This window comes from Prionailurus bengalensis, chromosome D4, assembly GCF_016509475.1.
Source record: "Prionailurus bengalensis isolate Pbe53 chromosome D4, Fcat_Pben_1.1_paternal_pri, whole genome shotgun sequence".
Lineage (NCBI taxonomy): Eukaryota > Metazoa > Chordata > Mammalia > Carnivora > Felidae > Prionailurus > Prionailurus bengalensis.
In genome coordinates, this window is record NC_057359.1 from 12,736,289 (window position 1) to 12,763,895 (window position 27,607).

The 27,607-nt window shown below is 38.8% G+C and overlaps 1 protein-coding gene across 3 annotated transcripts in view; it reads left to right on the forward strand.

Annotated features, from left to right (window-relative positions):
• Nucleotides 1–26,313, forward strand: part of SMC5 (structural maintenance of chromosomes 5) — a 96,787-nt gene extending 70,474 nt beyond the window's left edge. For 2 of the 3 annotated variants that reach the window (XM_043566300.1, XM_043566302.1), the window contains exons 16-25: nt 4,348–4,471; nt 4,834–4,956; nt 17,377–17,502; nt 20,221–20,265; nt 20,684–20,779; nt 21,219–21,323; nt 21,526–21,645; nt 22,467–22,646; nt 22,726–22,821; nt 23,966–26,313. In XM_043566300.1, coding sequence (XP_043422235.1) covers nt 4,348–4,471; nt 4,834–4,956; nt 17,377–17,502; nt 20,221–20,265; nt 20,684–20,779; nt 21,219–21,323; nt 21,526–21,645; nt 22,467–22,646; nt 22,726–22,821; nt 23,966–24,106 — 1,156 coding nt within the window. In that variant the 3' untranslated portion in view covers nt 24,107–26,313. The remainder of the gene's footprint in view (nt 1–4,347; nt 4,472–4,833; nt 4,957–17,376; nt 17,503–20,220; nt 20,266–20,683; nt 20,780–21,218; nt 21,324–21,525; nt 21,646–22,466; nt 22,647–22,725; nt 22,822–23,965) is intronic. The other variant, XM_043566301.1, reaches the window with a different exon arrangement.
• The last annotated feature ends 1,294 nt before the right edge of the window (nt 26,314–27,607 follow it).

Here is a 27,607-nt window from a genome sequence, read left to right on the forward strand (position 1 = left end):
CTAATCAACAACTTCGATAAAGTTGCAGGGTACAAAATCACCATACACAAATCTGTTGTATTTTTATATACTAACAAGATACTCTGAAAGGTGAATTAAGAAAACAGTCCCAGGGCACCTGGGTGGCTCAGTCGGTTAAGCATCTTGACTTCACCTCAGGTTATGATCTCATGGTTGGTGGGTTCGAGCCCTGTATACTGACAGCTATGAGCCTGGAGCCTGCTTCAGATTCTGTGTCTCCCTTTCTGCCCCTTCCCCACTCAGTGTGTCTCTCTTTCAAAAATAGGTAACAAAAAACATTAATAATTAAAAAAAAAGAAAAAAACAGCCCCATTTACAAAAGAAAATGAAAAAGCAAATGCAAAGGAGTAACTTTGATCAATGAGGTAGAACACCTGTATAGTGAACACTGTAACACATTGAGGAAATAAACTGAATAGGACATAAATAATTAGTAATTATTATTACTATTATTAGTAATTCTGTGCTCATGGATCAGAAGATTGTTTAAATGTCCATATTTCCCATAGCCATCTGTAGATTCAGCGCAAGTCCCATTCATTTCCAAATTCCAGTGGCATTTTTCAGAATTAGAACTCCTAAAAATTTTGGGGACCATAAAAGATACCAAATAACTAAAGCAATCTTAAGAAAAAAACCTGAAGGCATGACATTCCCTGATTTCAAATTATATCACAAAGCTATATTAAAACAGTTAGGGTATTGACATAAATACACATAGATCATTACAACAGAACAGAGAGCCCACAAATAAACCCATGTATCTATGGTCAATTAATTTGTGACAAAAGAGGTAAGAATATACAATGAGGAAAGGGTAGTCTCTTCAATACAGGGTGCTGGGAAAACTGGACCACTCTCTTACACCATGCAGAAAAATCAACTTAAAATGAGTTAGAGACTTGAATGTAAGACCAGAAATCATAAAGCTCCTGGAAAACAATAGGTGGTAAGTTTCCTGATATGGATGGATGTTGGCAGTAATTTTTTTGGAATCCACTTCAAAGGCCTCGGTAACAAAGCGAAAATAAACAAATGGGACTGTATCAAACTAAAAAGCTTCTGCACGGTAAAGGAAACCATCGACACACCAAGAAAGCAACCTATGGAATGGGAGAAGATACTTGCAAATCATATATTGGATAAGGGCTTAATATCTAAAATCTGTAAAGAACTCAATCAAGTCAATAGCAAAAAAACCAATCTATAACAGATGGGCAGAGGATCTGAATAGACATTTTTTCAAAGACCTACAGATGACCAAGAGGCACATGAGTTAAAAATAGAACTACCATACGATCCAGTAATTCCACTTCGGGCTGTTCATTCAAGGAAATGAAAGCACGGATTTGAAAAGATACCTTTTGTGTTCATTACAGCATTATTTACAAAAGCCAAGACATGGAAGCAAGGTAAGTATCCACTGATGGATGAATGAGTAAAGAAGATGTGAGAGACGTGCACACGCTGCAATATTACTAAGCCATTAAAAGAATGAAATCTTGGGGCACCTGGGTAGCTCAGTCGTTTCAGTGTCTGACTTCAGCTCAGGCCATGATCTCACAGTCCATGAGTTTAAGCCCCACGTCAGGCTCTGTGCTGACAGCTCAGAGCCTGGAACCTGCTTCGGATTCTTTGTCTCTCTCTTTCTCTGCTCCTCTCCCACTCTTTCTCTGTCTCTCAAAAATAAATAAATAAATAAATGTTAAAAAAAAGGGGGGGGGCGTTTAAAAAAAATAAGAGAATGAAATCTTTTGTGACAACAGAAGTGGAACTTGAGGGTATTATGCTAAGTGAAATAAGTCAGAAAGACAAATACCATTTGATTGCCCTGTAGTTGAAAAAACAAATGAACAAACAAAACAATGCATAGATAAGAGAAAGGGGATTGGTGGTTGCCAGAGGGAGGAGTGTTGGGGGGCTGATTACTTGGGTAAAGGTCATCAAGAGGTACACACCTGCAGTTATAAAAACTCATGGGAATGTAATGTATGGCATGTGACTACGGGTAATAATACTGTATTGCATATTTGAAAGTGGCTGAGAGAGTAGATCTTAAAAGTGTTCATTACTAGAAAGAAAACTTACAACTATGGTGACAAACGTTGACAAGATTTTTGTGGTGATCATTTTGCAGTGTATACAAATATCAAATCATTACGTTGTACACTGGAAACTAATACAACGTTAGGTCAATTATACTTGAAGTAAAAAAATACTCAAAATACATGATCTAATAAAATTAATTTTTGCTGTCATCAAGAATATGAATTTATTAACTATAAGTACACTGTGGGGCTACTACCCAGATTCATTCTAGAGTGCTTGCATTTTTATTCACCACTGCTGGTGTCCCATCAGTACAAATATCACTACAGTGAAAAGGGCAACTGAGATCATCTTACAACAGTGAAAATGGTTCATGATTCGCCTGAAATGGTTTCAGGGGTCCCCAGAGGTCTCTGAACCACGCTTTGAGAACCACTGACCTAGACGTGTATCCATTGAATTTGGATTGGTGGGAGAGGAGAGAGGAAGGTACAGGCAGGGAGATTATCAATCCAAGCTATTAGGCTATGTGCTTTCTCACCGATTCTGAAAGTAGTAATAGGCAAGGAGGAGAATGTGCTGATTTTCACAGAAGAGAATGGGCAACTGGGGTGTGTATCTCCTTCAATTGTAATCTCCCTTATTACAAGTAGAATTACGTTTGCTTGGCCTTAATGGACACAGATTCCACAGAATCCTATAAAAAGATGTGAATAGTCTTCACAAGTCTTTTCCTAAAAGATAACTGCCAGCTTACTGTGAATGTCCCTGCAACCGTTCTTAGAACTGACTATATATTTTGTTTTGTATTTGGGTATTTTATAGAAAGTGGAATATAGAAGGGGGTATAAAAGCTATTGGGGGGGTTCTTTCTAGGGGAAAGTAACATGGCTTCCAGTTTAAAGGTGTTCCCCATGTCCTGCCTCAGACCTTTTTGTGATTATTCTTTTATGACTTTCTCTGTAAAGATTTAGATATGACTGACATAGTCAGTCTTTGATAGTAAGTGACCATTCGTTGCCTTTAGTTATCTGTTTACCTTGACCTAATATAGTATGTGGTTTTAAATACATTTGTAAATTGAATCATATATGAAATGCATTAAGAGAATTTTTTTTTTAAGTAAACAATTGTCCATTAACTATTACTGGACAAATAATGTACCTTGGTTGCTTAAAGCAAGATATTATTTAGTCTGGCTGCCCAGGTTTTTCATCTCTACGCCTCTTTTCAGCCTTCACCTTTGGCATCATTTCTATCTTTAATCATCTATAAGACACTTAACCTTTCTGTTTGACCGTTGTGTCGGACCCATGGTCTAAAACTCAGCTTTCTCTGTATAATGTTGTTTTTTGTAGTGAAATGGCCTTTCATACCCATCACCCCGCCACCTATAGTTACAACACTCCTTTCCTTTAGATTGACTTTCAAATTTTCCCAGTCTCCTTTCACTTGACCTATTTCACCTCAGCTCCCTAGCCTCCTCCACACTCTCTTCCATGTTCTGTTGAAGCCCCTCTCTGCCACATCTGCTGAACTTGTTCATCCTTGTTTATTATTGCTTCCAAAGTGTGTTCTTGCCTTTACCTTACTTTTGCCCTGGAGGCAATGCGGCGGAGTAGAAAGTACTTGGACTTTGGTGTCAGACACCTCTTACCACGTACTATACATGATCTTATGTAACTTAATTAATTTCTGATCCTTAGTTTCATCTCAGATAACAAAGTATTAATTTTTAGGGTTGTTGTATTACCCTTTTACTATATATTTTTAATCTGTTAATCAAATCTCCCAGTTAAGCTCCTTAAGGTGAGTGATTGTGTGTAAACAACATTAATAACAACAGTAGTAAATAATATTTATCAATCAGTTCAGGGCCAGGCAGTATACTAAGTGTGTTGCATATTTTACCTTTTTTAAAGCTTCACCATTGCCCTATAGGAGAAGTATTATTTTTTGCAGTTTATAGATAAGGAAACTAAAGTTCAGAAGAGTAACTTGTCTGGTTACACTGCTCATTACTGGCAAAAGGAGATTCAAATCCATCTTTTTGACTCTAGGTCCTACACCATTATGGCATCATTACTTAAACTGTGCTGGGCACATAATATCTCAACAAATACATTTTGATCCTGCATGGTCACATGATTGTTTAGTCCAGAAGCCAGTAGTTTATGTCTGAGTAGCTTTGCTAAAAAAAGCCCATGAAACGGCAGGAGACCTGGGCGCAGTCCTTGTGTTAACTCCGATTTCTACACGATTATGTGTTTCATATAGTTTAAAGCTGATGGAACAGGATACTTGCAACCTTGAGGAGGAAGAGCGAAAAGCAAGTACCAAAATCAAGGAAATCAATGTTCAAAAAGCAAAACTTGTTACTGAATTAACAAACTTTGTAAAGGTAAGGCATTTTCTTAATTTTGGTCACTTTATTATGGCAGGTAGATAAGTACATAGATTAAAAAAACTCTTGCTAAGATTTTACCATCGACAGTTTTAACTTTGCTTGATATTTCTCATTATAGGTCAATAATTTGGTTAAAAGCACTCATTAAGCTAAATTATTTTATTCCAGATGATTCAATTAAATCCAGAGAAAGACATTTTAAAAGTCTCTTGTAAGAAATAGTTGTAAAAAGAACTCTTTGAGGTATCAGATTAGAAAAATGTTATTTTTCTCCTGGTTTGTAATTTTTTAAAAACTATATTTTTTTTTTCCTTAGTTGTAAAACAAATTAAACTTTCAGGGGTTTTTGTTCCTAGATTTGTACTTCTTTGCATATACAAAAAGTTGATTTAATTCTTCAAAATACTACAGTGATCTCCGAGAAGAACAAATTAGAATCAGATTACATGGCTGCTTCATCACAGCTCCGTCTCACAGAGGTACAATTTTTGCTTTTAGTTTTTGATTATGGGGTGCCAGCCTCAGACCAGTTTGAAAACCTGTATCATCATTTGAAATATGCATTTTGTTATATGCTCTCTAATTTACAAATTTAATGCATTCTGCTGATGAGGAAGCCCTGTGTTAAACACTGTACAATGCATCTTACATTATTGATTGGAGGAGGTGTGGTAATGTGAGAAATGAGAGCATCTTAAGTCACTTGACAGGCAAAGTCTCCTATCTGTCCCTTTAACCCATAAAAACTTCAGTCATTCTGTCACCACGTAGCCACTAGTAGCTTTTATTACAGTTTGTACGTCTCATAAAGTCAACTGCAGGTGAGTTATAATCAACACTGAGAGTGGCCTTTGTGTACAGTTTTGGTGATTTAATCTTCTGTTAATATCATTCTGTGAAATGATAAATACTAAAATAGCGTGCAGAGGGTGAAATGTGATGCACTAAGGTCATGAAAATCCCCAAGAAGAACTGGCAACAAAATGATGGTGACAGTGGCATCGTCTTTTGAGTCTTCCGAATCCTTTTCCAAAAAATAGAAGAACAGCTAGGATAGCAGCCACAAGCCCATGGACAGCGTATAGAGCGAAACTAAGTTTCAGAGTATCTCTGTTGCTGGTCCACAGTACACTCTCCCACCACCCGCCCAGAGTTAGCATCCGACTGGACAAGGTAAGGGCATGGTCTCCAGCAAGACTCAACTAGCCCCTTTCCCCGGAAGGCTCAAGAATAAGTCCGGAGTGCCTGGGTGGCTTCGCTGGTTGAGCTTCTGACTTTAGCTCAGGGCATGATCTCACACTTCGTGGGTTTGAGCCCCATATCAGGCTCTCTGCTGTCAGCATGGAACCCACTTTGGGTCTTCTGTCCCCTTCTGTGTGCCGGTCCCCCACTTGCACTCTCTCTCTCAAATAAATAAACTTAAAAAAAAAAAAAAAGGTAAGACAGTCATAGGACTCAGAACCCCAACCCTCTAACCACAGGATTTGTCCTTCTGGCATTGCCTATCCCCATCTTGAGTCATCTCCTAAGCCTGAGTGTAGGTGTGATTGAAGGAGAAGTGTAGCTCCTCATGAATAACAAAGACATTCCTATAACTCAGAAAATTCCTAGGGCTTTACAGTCTCCTTCCCAAGAACCAGGGAGTAAGGCCTGATTCTTTCTTACACAACACCTGAGAACTCCAGAATATCAGCAGGTAAGATTAAGTCAGCAGCAAGCTAGCCTGGTATCAGGAAGTACATGCTAAGCAGAGGGAAAGCTCAGAGAAGCCAAAAATGAAGTCACCAGCAGGTTCTCCTTTCTAAAGGAAAGAGGCCCCACTAGGTGTGGAAAGCTCTGCAGATCAGTTTGAAAACCGCTGAAGGCGACTGTCGACTCTAGGAAGGTCGATGGTGCTGTGGAGGTCCAGGCTTGGTGAACTCTCAAATTAGCCTAGACTGCTGTGCAGAAGCACGCTGCTTACTGAGAAGTAGACCTATACTTCTACTGAGTACTCACTACTTCTACTGAGAAGTGATAGACCAGGAAGACCACAGAATTGGTATTTATATGGTTATAAGGCAGACAGGGTAGCTAACACACAACACTAAAATGGGGGAAGGGAGACAATAGAAGTAAAATAGAATATACTTCCTGATTGTCCTATAGGAATTGTAAGGAAATAAAAGGATATTACTTCAAAGTGGGTACTTTGGGAGACGAAGTAAGGGAGAATTTCAGTATTACTTACAGTGGGAACCAACAGACAGTATTCTAAAAAAGATATAAAGGACATAAGGGTATTATATAAGGTATTTGTGTAAACTTTCCTAAATACCAAAAGATAGAAAAGGGGAAGGAGATAATAAAACAGATCATGTCACTAAAGATATTTTATATATATACATATATGACATGAAAATAAATATGACATAAAAAAGAAAGGGATTCAGAAAGGTTTAAAAAGGAAGACGAAGAGCCCAAGGGATTTTTTTTAAATCACAAAGGCTCAAAAATACCTAAATTTATGAAATCATAATGATACTTAATATTGGTCACCTTTGGAGGATACTGGAGAACTAGCTCATTATTTTGAAAAATGGCAAAGAAAAAATCAAGCATTTATCCAGAACTTCCTAGGTGTTTTGTTTTTGTTTTTTTTTTTTTTTGAGAGAGGGAGAGAGAGCACAAGTCAGGGAGAGAGAATCCCAAGCAGACTCCACGCACAGCTTGGAGTCCGACTCTGAGCTCAGTCCCATGACCTAACCCAAAATCAAGAATTGAACACTCAACCTACCGAGCCACCCAGGTGCCCCTGTGTGAACTACTATCTTGGTTAAACAAGTAGAAGTGCCTCTTTACAGAAGCATTTCAGATAATAAATGCAGAAGGAATGATAGTATTAGAATATCCCCCTTGCAGCTGATTATGAATCGGTGGCTCACATTAGCTGCTGACATCACAGAAAAATACCCAGATATTTACGTATGTGCCGACGAAGAGACATAATATGAAATTATTTTATGAAAAAATTCCACTCTGATTAGGCCTCTGGAACAGGGTGTGTTCACATCATCACGGTCAACATTTTATACTGGAAAATTCTTACTGTGGGAGCTGTGCTGTGCATTGTAGGATGTTGAAATTTAAACCCAGTATCCCTGGCCTTTACTTTCTAGATGCCAATAGTGTACCCCTCCCCACTCCATTGTGACAACCAAATGTGTCTCCAGACATTGCCCAGATGTACCCTGGGGAACAAAATGGCTCCCATTTCAGAACCACCGCCCTAAAACTACCAGTTTAGTCTTCAGAATAATCCATTTAATACTCACATCTCAATTTAGATGATAAATTGTCATCAGAAATATTTGATCGTATTTTGATTTTATAAAAGTTACAGTTGAAGGGCACTTGGGTTACTCAGTCGGTTGAGCATCTGACTCTTGATTTTGGCTCAGGTCATGATCCCAGGGTAGTGGGGTCCAGACCTGCTTTGGGCTCCGTGCAGAGTGTGGAGCCTGCTGGATTCTCTCTTTGTCTGTCTCGCTCTCTCCTTCTGCCTCTCCCCTCCCCTCAAAAGACGTTTATAGTTAAAAAAGTAAATATGTATACTCAAGTTGTTCTAACTAAACATTTTCTAATAGCTGGAGTATTTGTTTTTAAGTTAAACTAAAAATTTAGTTTCTCAGTCACACTAGTCACATTTTAAATGCTTAATGGCTGCATTGGACTTGTTCCTTCTTTACTGGATAGTGCAGTATCTAAGAACAAAAGGAAAAAGGAGATAGAGGACCTAGAAGTTAAAAAGTTTTTAAAACATTAACCAAATACAATGTGTGGACATAATTTAGATCTTGATTTGAACAAAGCAATTGCAAAAAATTTTTTTTTCTAAGAAAGGCATATGAAGGAAATAGAATGTTGGAATTCCTTCAAAATCTTCCAGAAAGGGGGCTTTTTAGGAAGGGAGCATGGATGACACAGTCTTGGTCACAGGTTGATAATTGTTGAAGCTGGACGATAGGTACATGAAGGTTCATTATACTGTTCTCTCTGCATTCATACATTGTTGAAATTTTCCACAATAAAAACCAAAAAGCCTCCATTCTTGGCCATGATGAAATAGCAGGGGCCAAATGTACCCACTTTAAACCACTAAAAGATAGGACTAAATATATGAAACAGTGATGTGCAGACACTGGATAACAGGCAGCACAGGACAGTGATTTTGGGGAGAAGGAACAGTGCGAGGTGAGCCCTGTGGCTCCCTCAGCTTACTTCAGGGAGAGCTTCCGGGCCACAATGTAGGCAAAAGGAACCCAGCGGGAGATCTAACATAGCACTGCAGTTCTTAGATGTGGTAAGCGGGTGTCAGGAGAATATGGTGAACAACTTTCTGGCAGTAAATTTGACAATTCAGAAGAAATGGGCAAACTTTAGAAGCCATGAACTATCAAAAGTTCCTGAAGAGCAATTAGAATAGCCCTCTTTTTACTAAAGAAATTAAATTTGTACTTAAAAACCTTACCACAAAGAAAGCTCCAGGCCCAAGCACGTAACTGAAGAATTAATAGCAATTCTACCTGAAGAGGAGGGGAATACTTCTCAACACATTGTATGAGGCTAGCATTCCCCAGTATCAAAATCACACAATGGAAACTACAGACCAGTATCACTCATGAACCTTAGATGCAAAAATTCTTTTAAAAAGGTGAGCAGATTTAGAAAGTTAGCAAATGAAATCCAACAGCATGTAAAAGAGTATTACATCCTAACCAAATGAGTTTATCCCAGAAGTATACAAAGTTGATCTCACGTTTGGAAAGTCATCAGTGTAGTTCATTATGTGGACAGTACACAAAAACCAGATGATCATCTCAGTGTATACAGAGTAAATATTTGCCAACATCTAGCATCCTTTTTATGATAGAAACTTTCTGCATCTAAGAATAGAAGGACATTTTATCCAGCTTATGAAGGGCATTCACCCAAAACCGTTAGCTGATACCATACCCCTTGGCGAAGGAATGGAAGGAAGCTTTCTCCTACTGATTGCGAACAAGGAAATGCTCACTACTCACATCTGTTCCACACTGTTCTAGCCAATGCAATAAGGAAAAAACAAAAACCTATTTCAGACAGACATCATTTCTGTGGAAAATGTTAAAGAATTTACAAAAATGCTGTAAGTTCTGTTAGTGCATTTAGCAAGGTTGCGGAATACAAGTTCAATACAGAAGTTCAAAATCAGTTGTGGCTCCGTCTACTAGCAATGAATGAACAGTTGGAAATCGAAGTTTAAAAACAACACTGTGTTTAATAGCTTCAAAAATATGAAATGCTTAGGGATACATTTATAAGACCTGTCTGTATACTGAAAAGTACAAAATTCTGCTGAAGTTAAAATAAGATGTAAGTAAGTGGAGAGAATCATTGTGTTCATGGATAATAGAATCAGGATTTGTTAAAATGTCAGTTCTCTCCCAAATCTATAGATTTAATGAAATTCCCAGCAGGGTTTTTTTTTAGAAATTGACAAGCTTATTAGAACTTTGAAAAAGAAGAAGTTCCATGACTCACCCTTCCTAATTTTAAGACTTCTTATAAAGAAAGCTGCAGTAATGAAGACATCATTGTATTGGGGTAAAAATAGACCCATATGGCTCAGTGGGACAGAATAGGGAATCCAGAAATAGATTCACACATATATAGTCAGTTGTTTTTTGGCAAGGCGATATCAAGGCAATTCAATGGAGAAAGAATAGTCTAATAAATAGAGCTAGAACAATAGAATAGTCATATACAAAAAATGAACTACAACCCTTATCTCATACCACATGTAAATGGGTCATAGACTTAAGTAAGAACTAAAGCTAAAAGCTTTTTGAAGGCAAGAAAAGAAATCTTAGTGATCTTAGTTTTAGCAAAATAGAATGGAACACAAGAAGCATGAACTACATTAAGGAAAAGGAATCAGAAGTTTTACTTCAAAATGAACTTGCTTTTCAATAGATGCTGTTAAAGGGCTGGCTACAAATGGGGAGAATATATTTGTAACACATACAACTAATGAAGTGTATCAAGATGAAGGGCTGTCACAGGGGCCATATCTAGCCTAACATCTATACACAATCCTTACAAGCTAATAGTTTTTCCATTTTTTTTAAAAGATTATATATAAGCCCTCAACACCTAAAATACTTACCTGCTGGCCCTGTGTAGAAAAAGATTGCTGACCCCTGAACTTTTATACAACTATCAATACTAAGAAGACTAACAACCTACTCAGAAAATGGGCAAAAGGTTTTAGCATGATCTCCACTAAAGAAAATACACAGACAGCAAATAAGCACAGGGAAAGATGCTCAGCTTTGTCAGTCACTAGAGAGTGTGAATTAAACTTATAATGAGCTACTACCACAGATGCACTAGAATGACAGACTTTAAGACGGACCATACCAAAGTGCTGGTGAGGAAGTAAAGCACCTGGAACTCACATACATACTGGTAGAGACTTAAAGAATGTAACCACTTTGGAAAATCATTGGAGAGATTCATAAGTGCTAAACGTCTGTATGCCATATGATGCAGCCATTCCTTTCCTAGTATTTACCCAAAAGAAATGAAAGCTTGCATCCATGAAAGATGGGTACAGGAATGTGTGGCAGTATGGTAACAGCTAAAAGCTGAAAACAAATGTCCAGCAGCAGTAAGTGGTTGCAAATTATGGTCTATCCACATAAGGGGATATTACTCAGCCATTAAAAGGGATGAATTACTGAGACCCAGCATGATGGTTCTCAGTTAATGCTGAGTGTAAGAAGCCAGACCAAAAAAACTGACTCCATTTGTACGAATTCTATGGAACGTAGAATGCGCAGTAACAAATCAGTCAGCAGTTGCCTGGGCAGGGTCAGAGGGGATGGATTACAAAGCAGGACAAGGTGTTGACTGTGATAGATGTATTTGTCATCTTGGGGGTAACAGGTTCACTGTTGTGTATGTTCATCAGAACTCATCAGGTTGTGCACTTGACGTGTAGTTTGTTCACCAATTACACTTCAACTCTGAAAACACATTTAAATAAAGTCTATTTTTCAAATATTTTTAAGTCTGAAATTGTAAAGCTACACCAGGGTAGGAGGAGTAACATAACTTCCATGTGCCCCTTATCCCTGACAGATGTAACACCGCCATATTTGTTGCGGCTTTTGAAAGCTTGTCATGTATTTGAAGTCCCCTTGTGCCCTTTGTCATCCACGCTCCTACCTTCCCAGGGTCTGCTACGCTCTGGCGGGGTCTGTAGATGATTCACTTTACGCCTGTCTCTTGGAGAACACTCGTGTTGTGCAGTAGTGAAGTGTTGTAGTGTCGTTCAGCAGCAACAGCCTGAGATGATAGGTTTTAAGAAATACAGGACCGCACAGAGAAGTGGAAACATTAAATCAGAGCAGACATGCAGCTTCATTATTTGGAAGGCAGCTTCTTCAGACTCCACTTCCTGAAAAAGCTTATGGCTCAAAGAAATCAGAAGAAACAAGATTTTGCTAGCAGATAAGCATCTGAGAGTAGTAAGCAAGCATAAACACACCTAGCCAGAAGGAGCTAAAGGTCAGGTTTGATATGGTAGGATTGATTAGTTCACTTAGAGCCAAAGCCAGAGGCTTAAAAGATGGGAAAGTCCTTCCCTCCCTACTTCCCCTCCCAAGCAAAAAAGGGGGAGGAAGGAAGCAGGAGTAGCCATAGTCATTCTGAACATGTGGAAGGGATCCAGGAGAAAAAAGACAAAAACAAAGATAGTACCCAAATGGGGTGGGGGACGGGAGGCCATGGGTGCTCTGGGGGACTGGATATGGAACTCACCTCATCTGTATTTATTTCATGGAGTGTGAGGGAAGTCATCTGCCCTCCTGTGTTCTGTCAATAAATAATTATAGAGCCCGTGCTACACTGAGTGAGCCTGTGAACCTGGTTGTTCAGGATGGGAAGTGGTATCATAGATGGTATCATGAAGAAGTTGACCCATCATGCCAGTGCTGTGTGGACAGAGTCCAGTCACACAATACAGTCTTGGATCCTTGTGCCTCAAGTTTTAATTTCGAATTAAGCATTAATGAGCTGAAGAAACCTATGGGTTTGTGTCCTGTTTACAGAAGCATCAGGAAATCACCATGGCTTGGGGGAAGCGTTCTCCCAGACTTCACCCTACTCTTTGACATAGAGCTGCTCTTCCAGCCTTCGTTCTGTGTCAGGGTTTTCTGTGTTCGTAGCAGCAGCAGTGTTAATACTTTGAGTAGAGTGGACTACTCTAGGGAATAGGAAAGCCTCTTGGGAGGAGGTTTTGTTTTCAGTCCTTGAGTCAGTAATTTTTTACAAAGATGGCCCCATTATACCGTCCAGACAGATAATCTCTGGTTTGTTGCTTATCCCTTTAGATTTCGTTACCTGGAACTAGCCACTCAGTCGTCAGCCTCCTAACCCCTCGCAGACATGCCTGCACGCACACAGGTTTTTCCACACCGATCTTACTCGATGCTAGCCAACTTGAGTTTGCATTTCCTCAGCAGTATCTTGCACCATTCTGTTTCTCTTTGTAACGAGTTGATCTGAAAATTGCTTTCTCCATCTCCTTTGTAAGGTTGTTTGATTTTTTACGCTGGGTCCTCAGTAGTTGTTGCTGACTGACCGTGCTCCCTGAGCCCACATCTTGAATCATCCAAATGAGTGAGAGAATATGTGGTACGATGTGTGGCAGTGCACCTTCTCTTTCCCTTGTTCTCTTTCTTCAGCTGGCTGTCATTGACCCACAGATGCTCTTACTATTCTGTCTTGCTTTCCTCCTTCATTTCAAACAAGGAGAACTAGTGGGGTGTTTTTTCTGCTTGTCCCCTTGAACACATGGCAGGTTACACCAAGGACCCGTTAGTACCACTTCCCATTTTAGCCTCCTCATGAAAACATGTTCACAAAAGAATATTGACACAGAGTTTCAGTAGAGATTGTGTCCATGAGGGAACCCAAGGTGACTTAACCATCATGTAGTTTAAGAAGTCCTCAAACTGTTGGAAGGCAAATAGGGCAGCATGGTTCTGGACCTGTCAGACATCCCAAGGGAGGTGAATGGTGGTGAGCCTGTTTGGTAATGACGTCTGGAGTATCGTCAGGACAAGTTTGTAAGCTGTACGTCTAAATGTGGTGGTGGACACAATGGATATACCTATTACTTGGTTGGGTTTTTAGTTGCTTTTAAACCACGCACTGGTTTTCTAACTCTACTCCGTGTCTCTTGTTTGTTTACAGCCATAGGTATTAAAATACCTGTCTGACTTGTGGGAATATTGTGCTCGTTCACTTTTTAAAAAATTTTTTTAATGTTTATTTATTTTTAAGAGAAAGAGAGAGAGAGACAGAGTGTGAATAGGGGAGGGGCAGAGAGAGAGGGAGACACAGAATCTGAAGCAGGCTCCAGGCTCTGAGCTGTCAGCACAGAGCCTGACACGGGGCTTGAACTCACAAACTGTGAGATCATGACCTGAGCCGAAGTTGGACGCTCAACCGACTGAGCCACCCAGGTGCCCTCATTCACTTGAATATAGATCAAGATGCTTAAATACACTGTCTAGCACAAAGACAGTTTCCTTAAAAAATATAGATTTACATCAGAATTAGTGATAAGAATTAGAAATTGTTAAATGTATTTAGCCTCCTACTAAATTTAGAAATTCTTTTCTTTCATCTAGTATTGCCCTCTGTGGCTACCTGCTTACCTCTCCTGCAAAACGATTTCAGACTTTTTTTTTTATTTAAGGGAGATCTCTTTTGGGGTGAGGGGGGATCATTTAACAAGTCAATAGTATTATTGCCATTACTTCATTTGTTTTTACTATTTGATTGAAATAGAACTTGTAGTCTTGTATATTAGTCAAGATCACTGTCTTTTCTTTACATATTTCTAAGATATGTATTCTATGTGATATGCACTAAAACTTAATGTTTAAATTTGTTAAATTGCTATGAAATGTGATGCTTATATTTACAGTAGAGGAAAATTCAGGTAGAAATGTTTTTATTTACTAATATTCTAGTAGAAATCCATAAGACCTAGAACTCCAATTTTTTTTCATACAGGAAATTTCATTTTGACTCTTCTTTTAATAAATTGTCAAGTAGAATACTTAACTGTGTTGATTTTGTGTGCAACATCCTATTTATAGTTTACAAGAAATGCTGTGAACAATTCTGATTTGTTCCACTAGAGGGCCCTCTTAGAGAAGTTTTTCCTTGTAAAATGTCCTTGGACGTGGTTCATGACCATTGAACTTTCTCAAAAAGAATTTCAGAGAAAAGCTAATGCTTATTCTTTCAGAATATATACCCACAGAGTAGTTCTTTCTGAGATATTGGTGAGCCATAGTTGGTAAATTTGCCTTTTTCTCTCCCTAGGTCTTACACAGATTAAGTTTGTTGCCTATTAACTGTTAAAGGGTAGACTCTAAGCAAAATTATTAATAAAGCCTTTTTCACTAGTCTGACTTGACAACATTATCTTACATAATTGTATGCTCTCTTTCTTGCTGCCCCTTGCTCCCCACAAAAAAAGCTCACCATGAATTCTGGTTTGGAGTGGGGGGCAAACAGGTGCTATATGTAGAGGTATGTCAAAAGCATGTATGTCCAGAAAGAACATTATTCTTTGGGAAAGATTTAATTAGGCAACTGTTGAGTGAGGTTTTGTCTTCTGAAGCCCAGAGGCCTCGATGTTCGACTCCTGTATTTCTTTGCTGTACTGTTGCGATCCTTTGTCAAGGCCCAGAGGAATACAAAGGAGTGGAAGACTCGAGGAGTGTTTGGTTTCCATCTGGCCCTTGTTTATACTGCTTCAGTGTGATCTGCCCTGAGAGCAAAGCAAGGGTGATAGGGAGTCTTTAACATTCTCTTTCTTTTCTCTCAGATATAGAGACCATAGTACCATTGATTCGTGTCAGGCTGGCTTTGTATTTTGAGTTCTGTTCAGTATGTACTCCTGAATTTATCTGCTATCCAACTTATATGCACAAAAATCACCTGAGTACCTTGTTAATAATACAAATGTCCAGGCCTCTGCCCTAGAGATCTTAATCAGGAGATCTGCCTCATGGCTGGGCATCAATACTGTTTTAACAGTCTTCACCATCCCCCTCCCTCACCCCTCTAGTTTTTTTGTGTGGGCAGACCAAAGTTTGAGGTTTAATGGAAAGAGCAAACTAGACTGGTTTTCTTAGGAACCTGTTTGCTTGCTATAACCTTGAGCAAGTTTCTTAGTATCTCTGAGCCACATGTAAAAAAGACAATGCATTTCTCTAAGACTGTAATGATGATTGGATCAATTAACACACAGGATAGTGGTTATAACCAACTTGGCCCACAGAAGGCATTCCACTCCGCCCCCCTCGTTACCCAGAAACTTAACATTTGGCTCTTACCTACCTTACCACTCTGATATTTACCACCTTACCTCCTCTCCAGCTATGGTAGTTTTGTCATTCCCTAAATAAGCCTCTAAGGAGGCTTTCCTTCCATCACATTTGTAATCAGGTGTCCTAGGAATGCTTTCTGCTGCTTCCTCTTTAGTCATTTCTTACTTGTCCTTGAAGACCATTCACCTGTCATAGCTTCTGTGACCACTCTGCCCTTCCTGCATTCTCCCCTCCCTCCCCCCACCCCCCACATGCTGGCTTTGCTTTCCCCTGAGAGGCATGGTGCCATAATGAAAGGAGCAGGAGTTCTAGAAGCAGGCAAGGATGTGAATCCTGACAGCCTGCAACTAAATGTGTGAGGTTGGCCAAGATGCTTTAATTCTCTTTTTAATGTGCAAAATGGGAAATAATATCATTGTACGGTATTGTGAAGAGGGAATCCTATGTGAAGCGCACAGCACATAAGCTTTCAATAAATAGTAGCTGTTTCTTTTATGATAATAATTTTGTGTAGCTTTCTCCTTATTCACCTCTCTCTGTTCAGTGCATAATAAAATACTGACATTTATATAATGGATTCCCCGTAATTATCTGGTGAAGGAATGAATGGGTCCATGAATAAATGATAAGTACATGAAAGGCACTTGGAAAACTACCAAACACTATTGAAAGGTTCTCTTTACATTTGAGTACTGAGTTTTCAGATAGGAAACCTATGTACTGTGTATTTCAAATTTTATTCGAGCATGATTATATATATAGCTAAGATAAACTGTTTCAGGAGAAAGCGAATTTAAATTTCAGAGGTCTTAAGGACTAGAGAAATGTCACATTATGTGCTGATAAATTTCAAAGTTTAAGTTCAAATTTACTCTCTTACAAAAGCTCTCAGGATTTTTTGAGGTATGGTTTTTAGATGATTTATCAGTTTAAATTCCCTAATTTATTTCATATCAGGTATACCTCATTTTATTTCTTTACGTGCTACAATTCTTCAGATATTGCATAATATTTCATTATTATATTTGTTATGGTCACCTGTGGTAAGCAAGAGGCTTTGCTACTAGCTCATGTGGTGGTTACCATTTTTTTGGCAATAAAATTATTTTTTAAATAAGGTATGTACATTGTTTTTTTAGATAATGCTGTTGAACACTTACTAAACTACAGTATAGTAAATAACTTTTATATATATGACATATGTTTATGTGTGTGTGTGTGTGTGTGTGTGTGTATATATATATATATATATATATATATATATATATATATATATATATGTTTGGTTATATAGGAAACCAAAAAATTCATTTGCCTTGCTTTATTGTGATAGTCACTTGATTGAGGTGGTCTGGAACTGAATCCACAGTGCCTCCAAGATACATGTATAATGTGGTCATTTCATAAAGTCATCCTCTAACGGTAACCTACAAATTGTCAAAAATGTTTCCTTACATTTAGCAACATTTCATTGAGCTGGATGAAAGCAGACAGAGATTACTGCAGAAATGCAAGGAGCTGATGAAGAGAGCTAGGCAAGTATGTAACCTGGGCGCAGAACAGACGGTTCCTCAAGAATACCAGACAGTAAGTATAAAAAGTATATACGGCTACAAGTTATATACTCAGCACGTTATTTTTAAGCTCAAAGTGTGTAGTCATTGTAATGTGCCATAAGAAACATAATGTGCTGAAAGAAATAATGGGATCTTCCCATTTTTAAGCTGAATGTGTATGTCATCAAGCTTAATGGATTTTCTTTACTGTCTTCAAACTTGGGCACCAGTTGTCGGTTGTTGCTGTCCCCTTGCCCAGTTACCACTACCAGAACATTCATTCTTGGCGACAAAAGGCTTTTTTCCCCCCAACCTACCTGTAAGAGGTGGGGGCAGGAGGTGGGGTGTAATTTTTTATGGACACATAGCATTGGTAATTAGTTTATAAGAAACAGTAAATAGAGGATGTTTAGAAAAAGGCAAAGTGAACATATTTTTCTGGAAATGAGGGTGCTTATTTATGGTTTGATCTTTAGGGCTAACATCTGTTGGTAAGAAAAGGAGAAAAAAAGCCTTTCCTCCTTGTATTTTATGTGCTAACATACTGTTCAGTTCAGTTAATAAATGAGACGCTGCCCGTAGTTCATGTTCTACCATGACTTGGGGCCCCGTGACCCTAAGCTTTATCTGGCAAGTAGGGATCACACCTTGTCCAACATACCTACTTCTTGCAGAGTAATGTCTAAATAAAATAGAAAACTACTTTTAAAATATTTAGATAAAATACTTTATCTTAATTTCAGTAGGTAGTGAAATATGTATTTCCCTATTTCAATAATTAATGTCTAATCTCTATTTTAATAACTAATGAATGTCTACTAAAGATATAAATAGAACTGGAAAAAACTCATTTAGATTGGAATTTTCAAATCCTCAAAGATTTTACTCTACTGTATCAGACCCAGACACCACAGAGAACGGATCTATTAGGGTACATAATGGGGATTTAGTAGCTATGAGACAAATTGTGTGGTTGTTGTTTCTATAAAAATATACTAGAACTTTTCCTAAGTACACTTAGTTACAAAAGAAGTAAATATTAGTCCAATGTCTGTAGTTTTTTTCAGAGTAGCAGTACAGTTCTACCCTTGATAAGTTGTACTGTTTTCGAAAGAAACAATATTAGAAGATAATTCGTATATTAAAAATGTTACTGATCTATCAGGCCTTGAACAAGACAGATACTTCTCTACTGAAATTTACATCCGAGTGTGGAGGGTGGGGCAGACAAACGAATTAAAAAGCAAATAGATAATGTCGGCTATTGAGAGGTGCTGAGAAGAAAAATAAAACAAGGTAAGAGGATAGAGTGTCAGAGAAGGTTCCTTTGAGAAGATAACTATTTTAGATGATTCCTGAATGCAGAGAAGAAATTAGTCAAGTGAGTGTTTGGGGAGAAAAGTGTTCCAGGCAGAGAAAATTGCTCCTCATGAAGCCCCTAGGCAGAAGTGTATGCGTCATGTTTCAGTATGGAAGGAATCTCAGTCGGTTGAAACTTGGTGATCCAGGCATAAACGAAGGCACAAGTCACACCATGTAGGGTCTTACTGCCCACAGAAGGAGTTTGGGTTATATTTTGAGATGGCACCCACTGGAAGATTATGAAGAGGGATGTGGCTGACGGGCATGTAGGAACGCACTCTAACTGCCAGCCAGGCAAAGAATCAAGTAGGGACACAGAACTAGTGCAGTGAGACCGTTCAGAAGATTATTGCTTTGGACCAGGCCAGAAATAATAGCAGCAGGGATCAGGGTGGGAGGCTGGAGAAGAGGGAAGCGTGCCAATCTGCGGATCTGTTACTGACAGTAGCAGGACTTGCTGATGGATTAGAGGTGGAGGGTGAGAGAGAAAACCAACCCCCACATTCTGCCATTGACTGAGATGACAAAGATTGAAGGAGAAATAGGTTTGTTCACATTGGTAGGGAGGGTGTGTGAAGTGAAGATTTCTGCGTGACCATCTAAGATTTAGGATGCCCGTTAGGGAGTCAGGTGAAGACACCCAGCACATTTAAGTCAAGCACAGGGTGAAAGCCCAGCGGACAAGTCACGTCGACAGCGGATACTTCCTATCTGAAGGGCTGTAGATGTTGAACTGCTTTCGAAACAGTTAAAAGACATAAGATATTAATTATTTCAAGGTCTTTTTCAGAGTTTTAAGATTCATTTTGTACTTCATACCACGCGGTCATTGCAGGTTGTGCTAGCAACACAGTGTACCGTTTTCCTCCCAGATAGGAAGGGGTCTGCCCTGACTTGTCTCTACCGCCTGGACTCCAAAGGTCGTACAGGTGACCCTCGAACAACAGGGGTTTGAACTGTGAGGGTCCACTTATGTGTAAATTTTTTTTCCATAAATAACAGTGCTATATTTTTCTCATGTTTTTCTTAACATTTCCTTTTCTCCAGCCTCCTTTATTGTAAGAGTACAGTATATAAAACATGTATTACCCACAGTATGTGTTGATCCACTGTTAATGTTATCAGTAAGGATTCCAGTCAGCAGTAGGCTGTGGGTAGTTACGTTTAGGAGAGTCAAAAGTTATACATATATTTTTGACTCACAGTGGGGGTCGGCCTCCCCAACCTTGTGTTGGTCGAGGGTCAGCTGTACTACGGTGAGATTCTGCCGTCAAAGTAACCGGATTCTTAAGATGCTTTTGTCGTTCTTCATAAGTACAGTATAAAGTTCTAACTTCTTGCTCTCTTTCAATGCCCCACATATTCTGGACCCATTCTACCAATTCAGCAAGTACCCACCATTCCAAATGGACACAACTCCTCACCCCCCATGGTATGCAGCACTCATTCTTTTTTCCAAGCTTCCTGTCTCCCCTCTGCCTTGCCTTTCCCTAGCTACTTGCTCTAAGGCCCAGAGATGAAGTTGAGGCCTCTTACCTTCTCTTAACTCTCTTGTAGCTCCTCTAGCATGAACTGATACTTCCCTTAGTCTGTATGATATGTACTGCTTACTGTAATACTCAACATTGATACTCTGCCTTAAGGTGTTACCCAGTGTTATTCAGTCAATATGTTTCGCATTTTTTAAAGTGTAAGCTATTTGAAGGCCCAAAACCCTGTTTAGTTCCTTTGATTTCTTGTATGCTAGCATGCTGTTGAACACATAGTAGATACTCAGCAGAATATTTATTCAAATTGAACTGCCTTTGCTGTACTGTCTGCTAATAATAGACCATTCTTTTCTTCTTTAGGCTTTCCAGGATCTTCCAAACACGTTGGATGAAATTGATGCTTTATTAACTGAAGAAAGATCAAGAGCTTCTTGCTTCACAGGACTGAATCCCACAGTATGCTTCTTCCCCTTTGGCCTCCCTCAGGCACCGCCACTCTCCCCACACACCCCACATGCACGCGCGTGCACACACTTCGCTCCAGTGCCGGCCTCCCACTCTGTACTAGAGCTCTTGGTAATAATAAGCTAGACAGCAGGAACAATGTGCTTTAAATGCCAGATTCTGAATCTATTAGAATTTTAAATAGACTCTTCCTAAGGAACACACTGTTCTGTGCCTTTCCTTTATAAAAAGAATAGTGGGGCTAACCTGGAATACTGCAGCGTCTATTTTTTTTGAGGATGAAAAACACTTTCAGTACAAGAACATAAATGAGTTGCATACAAACAGTGTGACACAATGAGCATTTTCACTTCACATTTTAATTGATGCACAATTCCCTGTAATTTTATCCTTTGGTAGATTTGTCTTCAATATTCTTTTTTCCTGGCAGGTTGTTGAGGAATACACAAAAAGAGAAGAAGAAATAGAGCAATTAACTGAGGAACTAAAGATAAAGAAAGTTGAACTGGATAAATACAGGGAAAACATTTCACAGGTAGTTATTTAACCTTTATCTTTTCTTCTGTTGCGGGCTCACCATTTATCCCACGGGAACATAGAACGGCGCAAAGTGAAATTACATGGAACGAATAGTTACACATGTCCTCGTGGCTAGATTGATACTACATTTCTTAGGGACAGTTTTCTATCAATATAGTAATACTTCTTTTGTGTTTTTATATTGAATTTATTCGCAGGTAAAAGAAAGGTGGCTTAATCCTTTAAAAGAGCTCGTAGAAAAAATAAATGAAAAATTCAGCAATTTTTTTAGTTCCATGCAGTGTGCTGGTGAAGTTGATCTGCATACAGAAAATGAGGTAAAACTGCATTTCACGTGTTTCCTGGCGAGTAGTTTTAATTATGTGCTGAGAGTACGTGTGAATTGTTCATTGTAGAACGAGGCCTGTGACAGTTTTGCTTACTAAAAAATCGTTCAAAGGAAGAAAAATACCACTGCGGGAGTCCATCGCAGTCACTTGTGTTTGTGTGTGTGTGTGACATTTGAGATCAGTCGCTAGCATCTTACTGACTTTTTGTATCCGGGGAGGTAATGGTTATTTGGCTCTGCGTGAATTGAATTGATTTAAAAATCCACCACTGTCCACATTACAACATTCCTAAGCAGATTGGCAAACTTGAGTGAAGTACAGTCTATTAGTGGTTTCCGTTTTTAGCAAGACAGAGTACACAGGAATGAAAATATTTGCAAATTTGTTACTAGTTTCTTGAGCTGTAAGTTAAGGCATTGCAAGTATAGGTAAAATAATTTCCTTTCAGAAATACATCAAGTGATCAACTGGGATTTGCTTTAAAATAATTGAAAAAAGGAGTTGGGAATTATAGATGAAACAGGATGATTGTTTAATCCTCACAGTTATTTTGTAAAGCAGGTACTATACCTCAGTTTTCTTTTTTTTTTTTTTTAATTTACAAATAAACTGCAACAACAAAGTATCAAAGAACTAGTTGCCGTCTACAGGCCTTTAGGCATCTTCACGGATCTGTTGAAATAAAACTACAGTCACTAAATTTTACGGCTTTTCCTCTTCTAATGGATTTATTCAGTCTCTTTTCGAATAGTAGTATTTAAGTGCCCGAGAAACCTGGAACCTTCAACAAGTATGTGAACGTTTCACAGGAGGACTATGATAAGTACGGCATCCGGATTCGAGTCAAGTTCCGCAGCAGCACGCAGCTGCATGAGTTAACTCCACACCACCAGAGTGGGGGTGAAAGAAGTGTGTCCACGATGTTGTACTTGATGGCCCTTCAGGAACTCAATCGATGTCCGTTCAGAGTAGTTGATGAGATCAATCAGGTGTGGAGCTTACTCCTTTACCTGGGTTTTATTGCATCTTGTGGTGGATGTAAATGTAATCAGTATCATTGTTGTTTAGGGAATGGACCCAATCAATGAACGGAGAGTGTTTGAAATGGTTGTAAATACTGCTTGTAAAGAAAATACATCTCAGTACTTCTTTATTACACCAAAGGTGGGTAATCAGTAATCTTAAAGAGCTCATGTAACTCCGAGGTCCCCTGTGGCTTCATCATGTAGCAGATTTTGTGGCCCAATACATAAAGGTGAGCAGAAATACTCCCACAAAAGGAACTCCAAGGATTACAGTAGTATTTATATTACTAAAGGGGACAAGTTCCAGTGACATACTTAATCAGAGACCTTATTATTGCAAGAAGAAATGTAGGAGGCATAGAATTATGTTCTAGAACCAAGATTTCCTCCCTGGTTTTGGCACTTACTCCTTCTCTAGATAAGTTCTCTGTTAGCACTTTTTACAAGCGGCAGGGGATTCCACACTCAGACCTGAGATGCTCATGTCCCCAGAAGGGCCCGTCCAGGGATGCACTGCCCTTCACCGTTCACCAGCACCACTGCCCTGACCCAGAGGAAATCACAAGTTAAGCCAACGTCTTCTTTTCTCACATTAACTTCGATAAGAGCAGAATCATCCTTGCAGAGAATTTTCCGTAAGCTAGAACCATTACAACAGGAAATCGTCTTTTGTTACATCTTGTGCTGTAGGTGAATTGTAAGACCAGTAAACTCAAAGCTGTGTTTATTAACGTTACTGGATTTTCTTTTTAAAACTATGCATGAAAAATTTTATTGGCAAGTCCATCTTAAATGCACATTTTTATTGAAGAGTATAATCTGTCTTCTGGGTCTGGCACATACTCTCTGGAATAGCCAGACCTGTTAATGCTCTGTTGTCTACCAAACACCCTGCCCTTAAAAACCCACCCCTCTGTCACACACTTTTCAGGCTACCAATCTTTCACGACCGTACGAGTTGCTTGTGAAGTGTTTGTGGATAAATGAGTGAAAGAATGGATCCCAGGGATGTGCTGAAGGACTTACTTCCAGGGTCAACCTAGGAAGCTGTAGGATCTTATTTGGCCTGGGAAATACTGACAAGGCATGTTGATCATTAGGCCGGGCTTCAGGCGTGCTCGCTCAAGGAAGGATCACAGTCTGGCAGGGTTTATGTTGAACTGAGAACTTCAGAAGTATTTCATTTATGTTTGAAATAAAGTAACATTTGACTTGACCCACCACGTGAGGCCGGTAAATCGTGCTTAATATACGGCATTATGTGCCCCTTTGTTTTAACACAGCTCCTGCAGAATCTTCCTTATTCTGAAAAGATGACTGTGTTGTTTGTCTACAACGGTCCTCATATGTTGGAACCTAACAGGTGGAACCTAAAGGCTTTCCAGAGGCGGCGGCGGCGCATCACGTTCACTCAACCGCAGTGAAAGTAGAGGGTGACAGCTGTGACGTTTCTCTGGTTAAATCCTGTTTCTAAGTGTGGCTCGCTTGAATAAAAGGAGATTCACTAAAGACTAAGAGATCAGTCATTTTTGGAAACCTGTTAATCACAAACGGGTTGATGATTGGAGACCGTAGTAACTTCTGTCTGTGGAACATTATCCGGTAATAGAAATTAGTCTTCAGCTTTTGTTGAACTTGAGTCCTTGGCCCTCTGGCTGTATGTCACGGGGTTCCCGTGATAAAAGGTGTTGACTGTGTTACATCACAGGTGCAGGGGAAGTGTGGTGGGCCTGCTAACCTCCAGCTAGAATTCCAGAGTAACTTTAATTACTGTCAGAGTCTAAAGAGGACTCTGCAGCTCAAGTCATAGTTTCCTCCCAGTGTTCTATTTAATTTTTTAAAAATTGATACGGAAATGTCTAGACTAATGTATAATAATTTATGACAAGTCTATTCATTTCTTCCTATTAAAAAGGATTACCTTATCTCCACTAGGAAATGTGATTTTATGGGCCTTTAAAAAAAAACTTTATGAAACTTGACACTCTAATTGTATTGGTATCTCAAGGGAAAAACATGCTGGGCTTCAAAAACGGTAGGACTTGTTTGAAATGCCACAAGGTGGCCACTAGATGATGCAACATGCAGCAAAAGATTGACAGAAGAAAATCAAGTTTTTAAAGAATAACCCTGTAAAGTGTGTGTGGGGTGGGTTTGGTTTGTTTTTTTTTTTAATTTAAAGTCAACTGTATTTTACATCTTCAATTTCTAAAAGCATTTTTATAATTATTTTTAGAAGGGTTTTTTCTTAAGATTTCATATACTGGTTTCTACAGTTTATATTTGAAATTTCTCAGTGTTATGTCAAGAGTGAGGGAAAGCATTGATTTGTTTCAAAACATACTGTTTCTAGAACTTAAGCTTTGAGGTCCTTCCTTACCATGTTGATCCTACCCCACTGTCCTAGAAAATCTAGTTTGAACTGTTTTCTTTGAGCAGGGAAGAATTAGAGAATCATTTGTTTATCTCTGAGTTACACTAATTAACAGTGCCAAAACAGTTCTATTCTTTTAAAAGATAAATTTTGTGAGATAATGGACGAATCCAAGAACACGTCTCTCTGAACAACGGATTGGATCTATTCCAGTCATGACAGAATTATTTTTTTGACTTGGTAGCTTGAATAAATTGCAGAATCGCATTCAGTTTGGGCTTTGTATATTCATAAACAGCCATGGAAATTTATATTCTTATTAGGTCAAAAAATAATGAACTGCAAGTCTATATCCTCTCACTTGGACATTTTCTCTTTAAAAAGGTATTTTTTTCTTGAAAAAATTTTAAAAGAGCCTTCTCAGTCTAATGCATGTATTATGAAAATATTTTAAAAAACATTTTTACTGGTGTAACAAGTCACGTAAACATTGAAAAACTTGGTAACCTATTAAAGGGACAGTGCTCCCAAATGTTTCTGTTGTTTAATACTTTGCTTTCCACCAAAATATCTTTACTGATACACGCTTACTGTCCTGTGTTTTGTGTCTGAGTGCCAACCATCTTCCTTCTGCAGACAGGTGACCCGTGGGCAGGCAGAGCTTGAAGATGAGTTGTTTGCAAATCAAATGGTCAAGTTTATTGCAATTTACATATGCCAGTAATTATTCCATACTTTGTTTGTAAGCATTTTATATTTCTCTACAGGACAAATATTTAGTTTTACATTGGATTTTGAACTGTAAATGAAAAATTATGTATTATTTTAACATATTAATAAGAGAATAAGTCTAACACATTATATTCTCAGCCACTTAAAACTTCATATATTTTCTGCAAAGGTTGATTTCTAATTACATACAAATTGTACAAAGGCCAAGTGAAAGTCTGATTTGATGAATAAAATATTCAAAACCTGAAGGTGACAAGTATTTTTAATGAGAAAATCCTCATTAATTTGCCTAAGGAGAGAGCCTCTATTCAAAGATTTTTAGTGTTCAAAGTAAAGATTTTTTGCTTTCTGATTGTCTTTTGGACACGTGCTTGTTTTCTTTGGAGTATGAATCTTTAGTCTGTGAAAAATGTAATTCTGTCCTGCCATAGTGTGTGTCTGTGTGCGTGCGTGTGTGTGTATCACTGGGGAAAAAGACCTCTGTGGGAAACGCTTTGTTGGTAATAAATGCATATTTTCATATTCTTTTGGAGTATGGTGTTTTTTATTTGAGAGAGAGAGAAAGTACATACGCGGGCAAATGAGTGGGGAAACCGGAGAGGGAGAGCAAGAATCCCAAGCAGGCCCTGTGCTAGGCATGGAGCCTGGCATGGAGCCTGAGAGAAGGCTGGATCTCACAAATTGTGAGATCACGACCTGCGCCAAAATCAAGATTTGGACGCTCAACTGACCCAGGCCACCCAGGCACAGCTAGCGTAGGTTATTTTAATTGAAAACTGTTTTCACACTTTCAACCTTATTAAGAGTCATTTTTTCGCATTTAGTGAAAAACCAGTCTGTCTGGTGTGCTTTTGCCTGTCCATGTTCAAAAGCCATCAAATATTTAGTTCTTTGCCTGCCTGCAAGGAGATTACACTCTAACGGAAGCAATGAACATCATGAAAAAAGGTTTCAACCATCTGAGGAAGCCACCTTGCAACACGAGTGGCAACAGTTTTTAGCCTGAAGCCCTAGATTTGCTAAAAACGTTCACAAGAATCATTTTGTCTTCATACATTAAGCTCCTGTCTCAACTCCGTTCCCTTGTTGTGAAATGAGAATACTTCATGCACAGAGTTGTGGAAGGGAGCAGATGAGCTGAGGGGCATCAACGGCACCTGGCATCCTAGTGGCACTTCATCAATGTCTCATTTTTTTCTCCAGCTTCATTGCATTTTTGTAATTTAAATCTTAAAAAGCATAATATACGGTGTATTTTATACATCGAGGTCTGAGAATTCCCTTTCAAGTAAAGTTAACGTAGAATTCTATTTTATTGATTGTGTCAGTTTTTCAAAGGACACAGGCACCTGTACGCTTTGAGGTAGACTTTTGATGTAGAGATAAAATTATTTTCTTACACCTTCATGAAATTTGAATCCGGTCCATGCGCTACCCTCAAGATACTCCACTCTGTCTCATTACTGTATACTCACACCATCTATTTTGGAAAGCTTCTAATTAATAATACGCTTTGCACATTGGGGAGATTTGACTCTTTTGACCATTCGGGCTTATTTTTTATTCCCGGGGGAAAATTTGGATTTTGGCGGGGGTAGGGGGGGGGGTGGGGTGGGGGTTGTTGTTGAGATAGGACTATGCCCTCACTGCTCTGAAATTAGTTAATTGGCGATTGGTTGGAAGATTTTGTTTTTTTTAGGTTTTTGTTTTTGTTTGTAGCCAGCTTTGTTTAACCCCAAAGAGAAAGAGCATGACTGCTCTGCCTAGATTCATTCTAGAGTGTTTGGAGAAGCTGAGAGGGGCCTATGTGCAGCTTTCG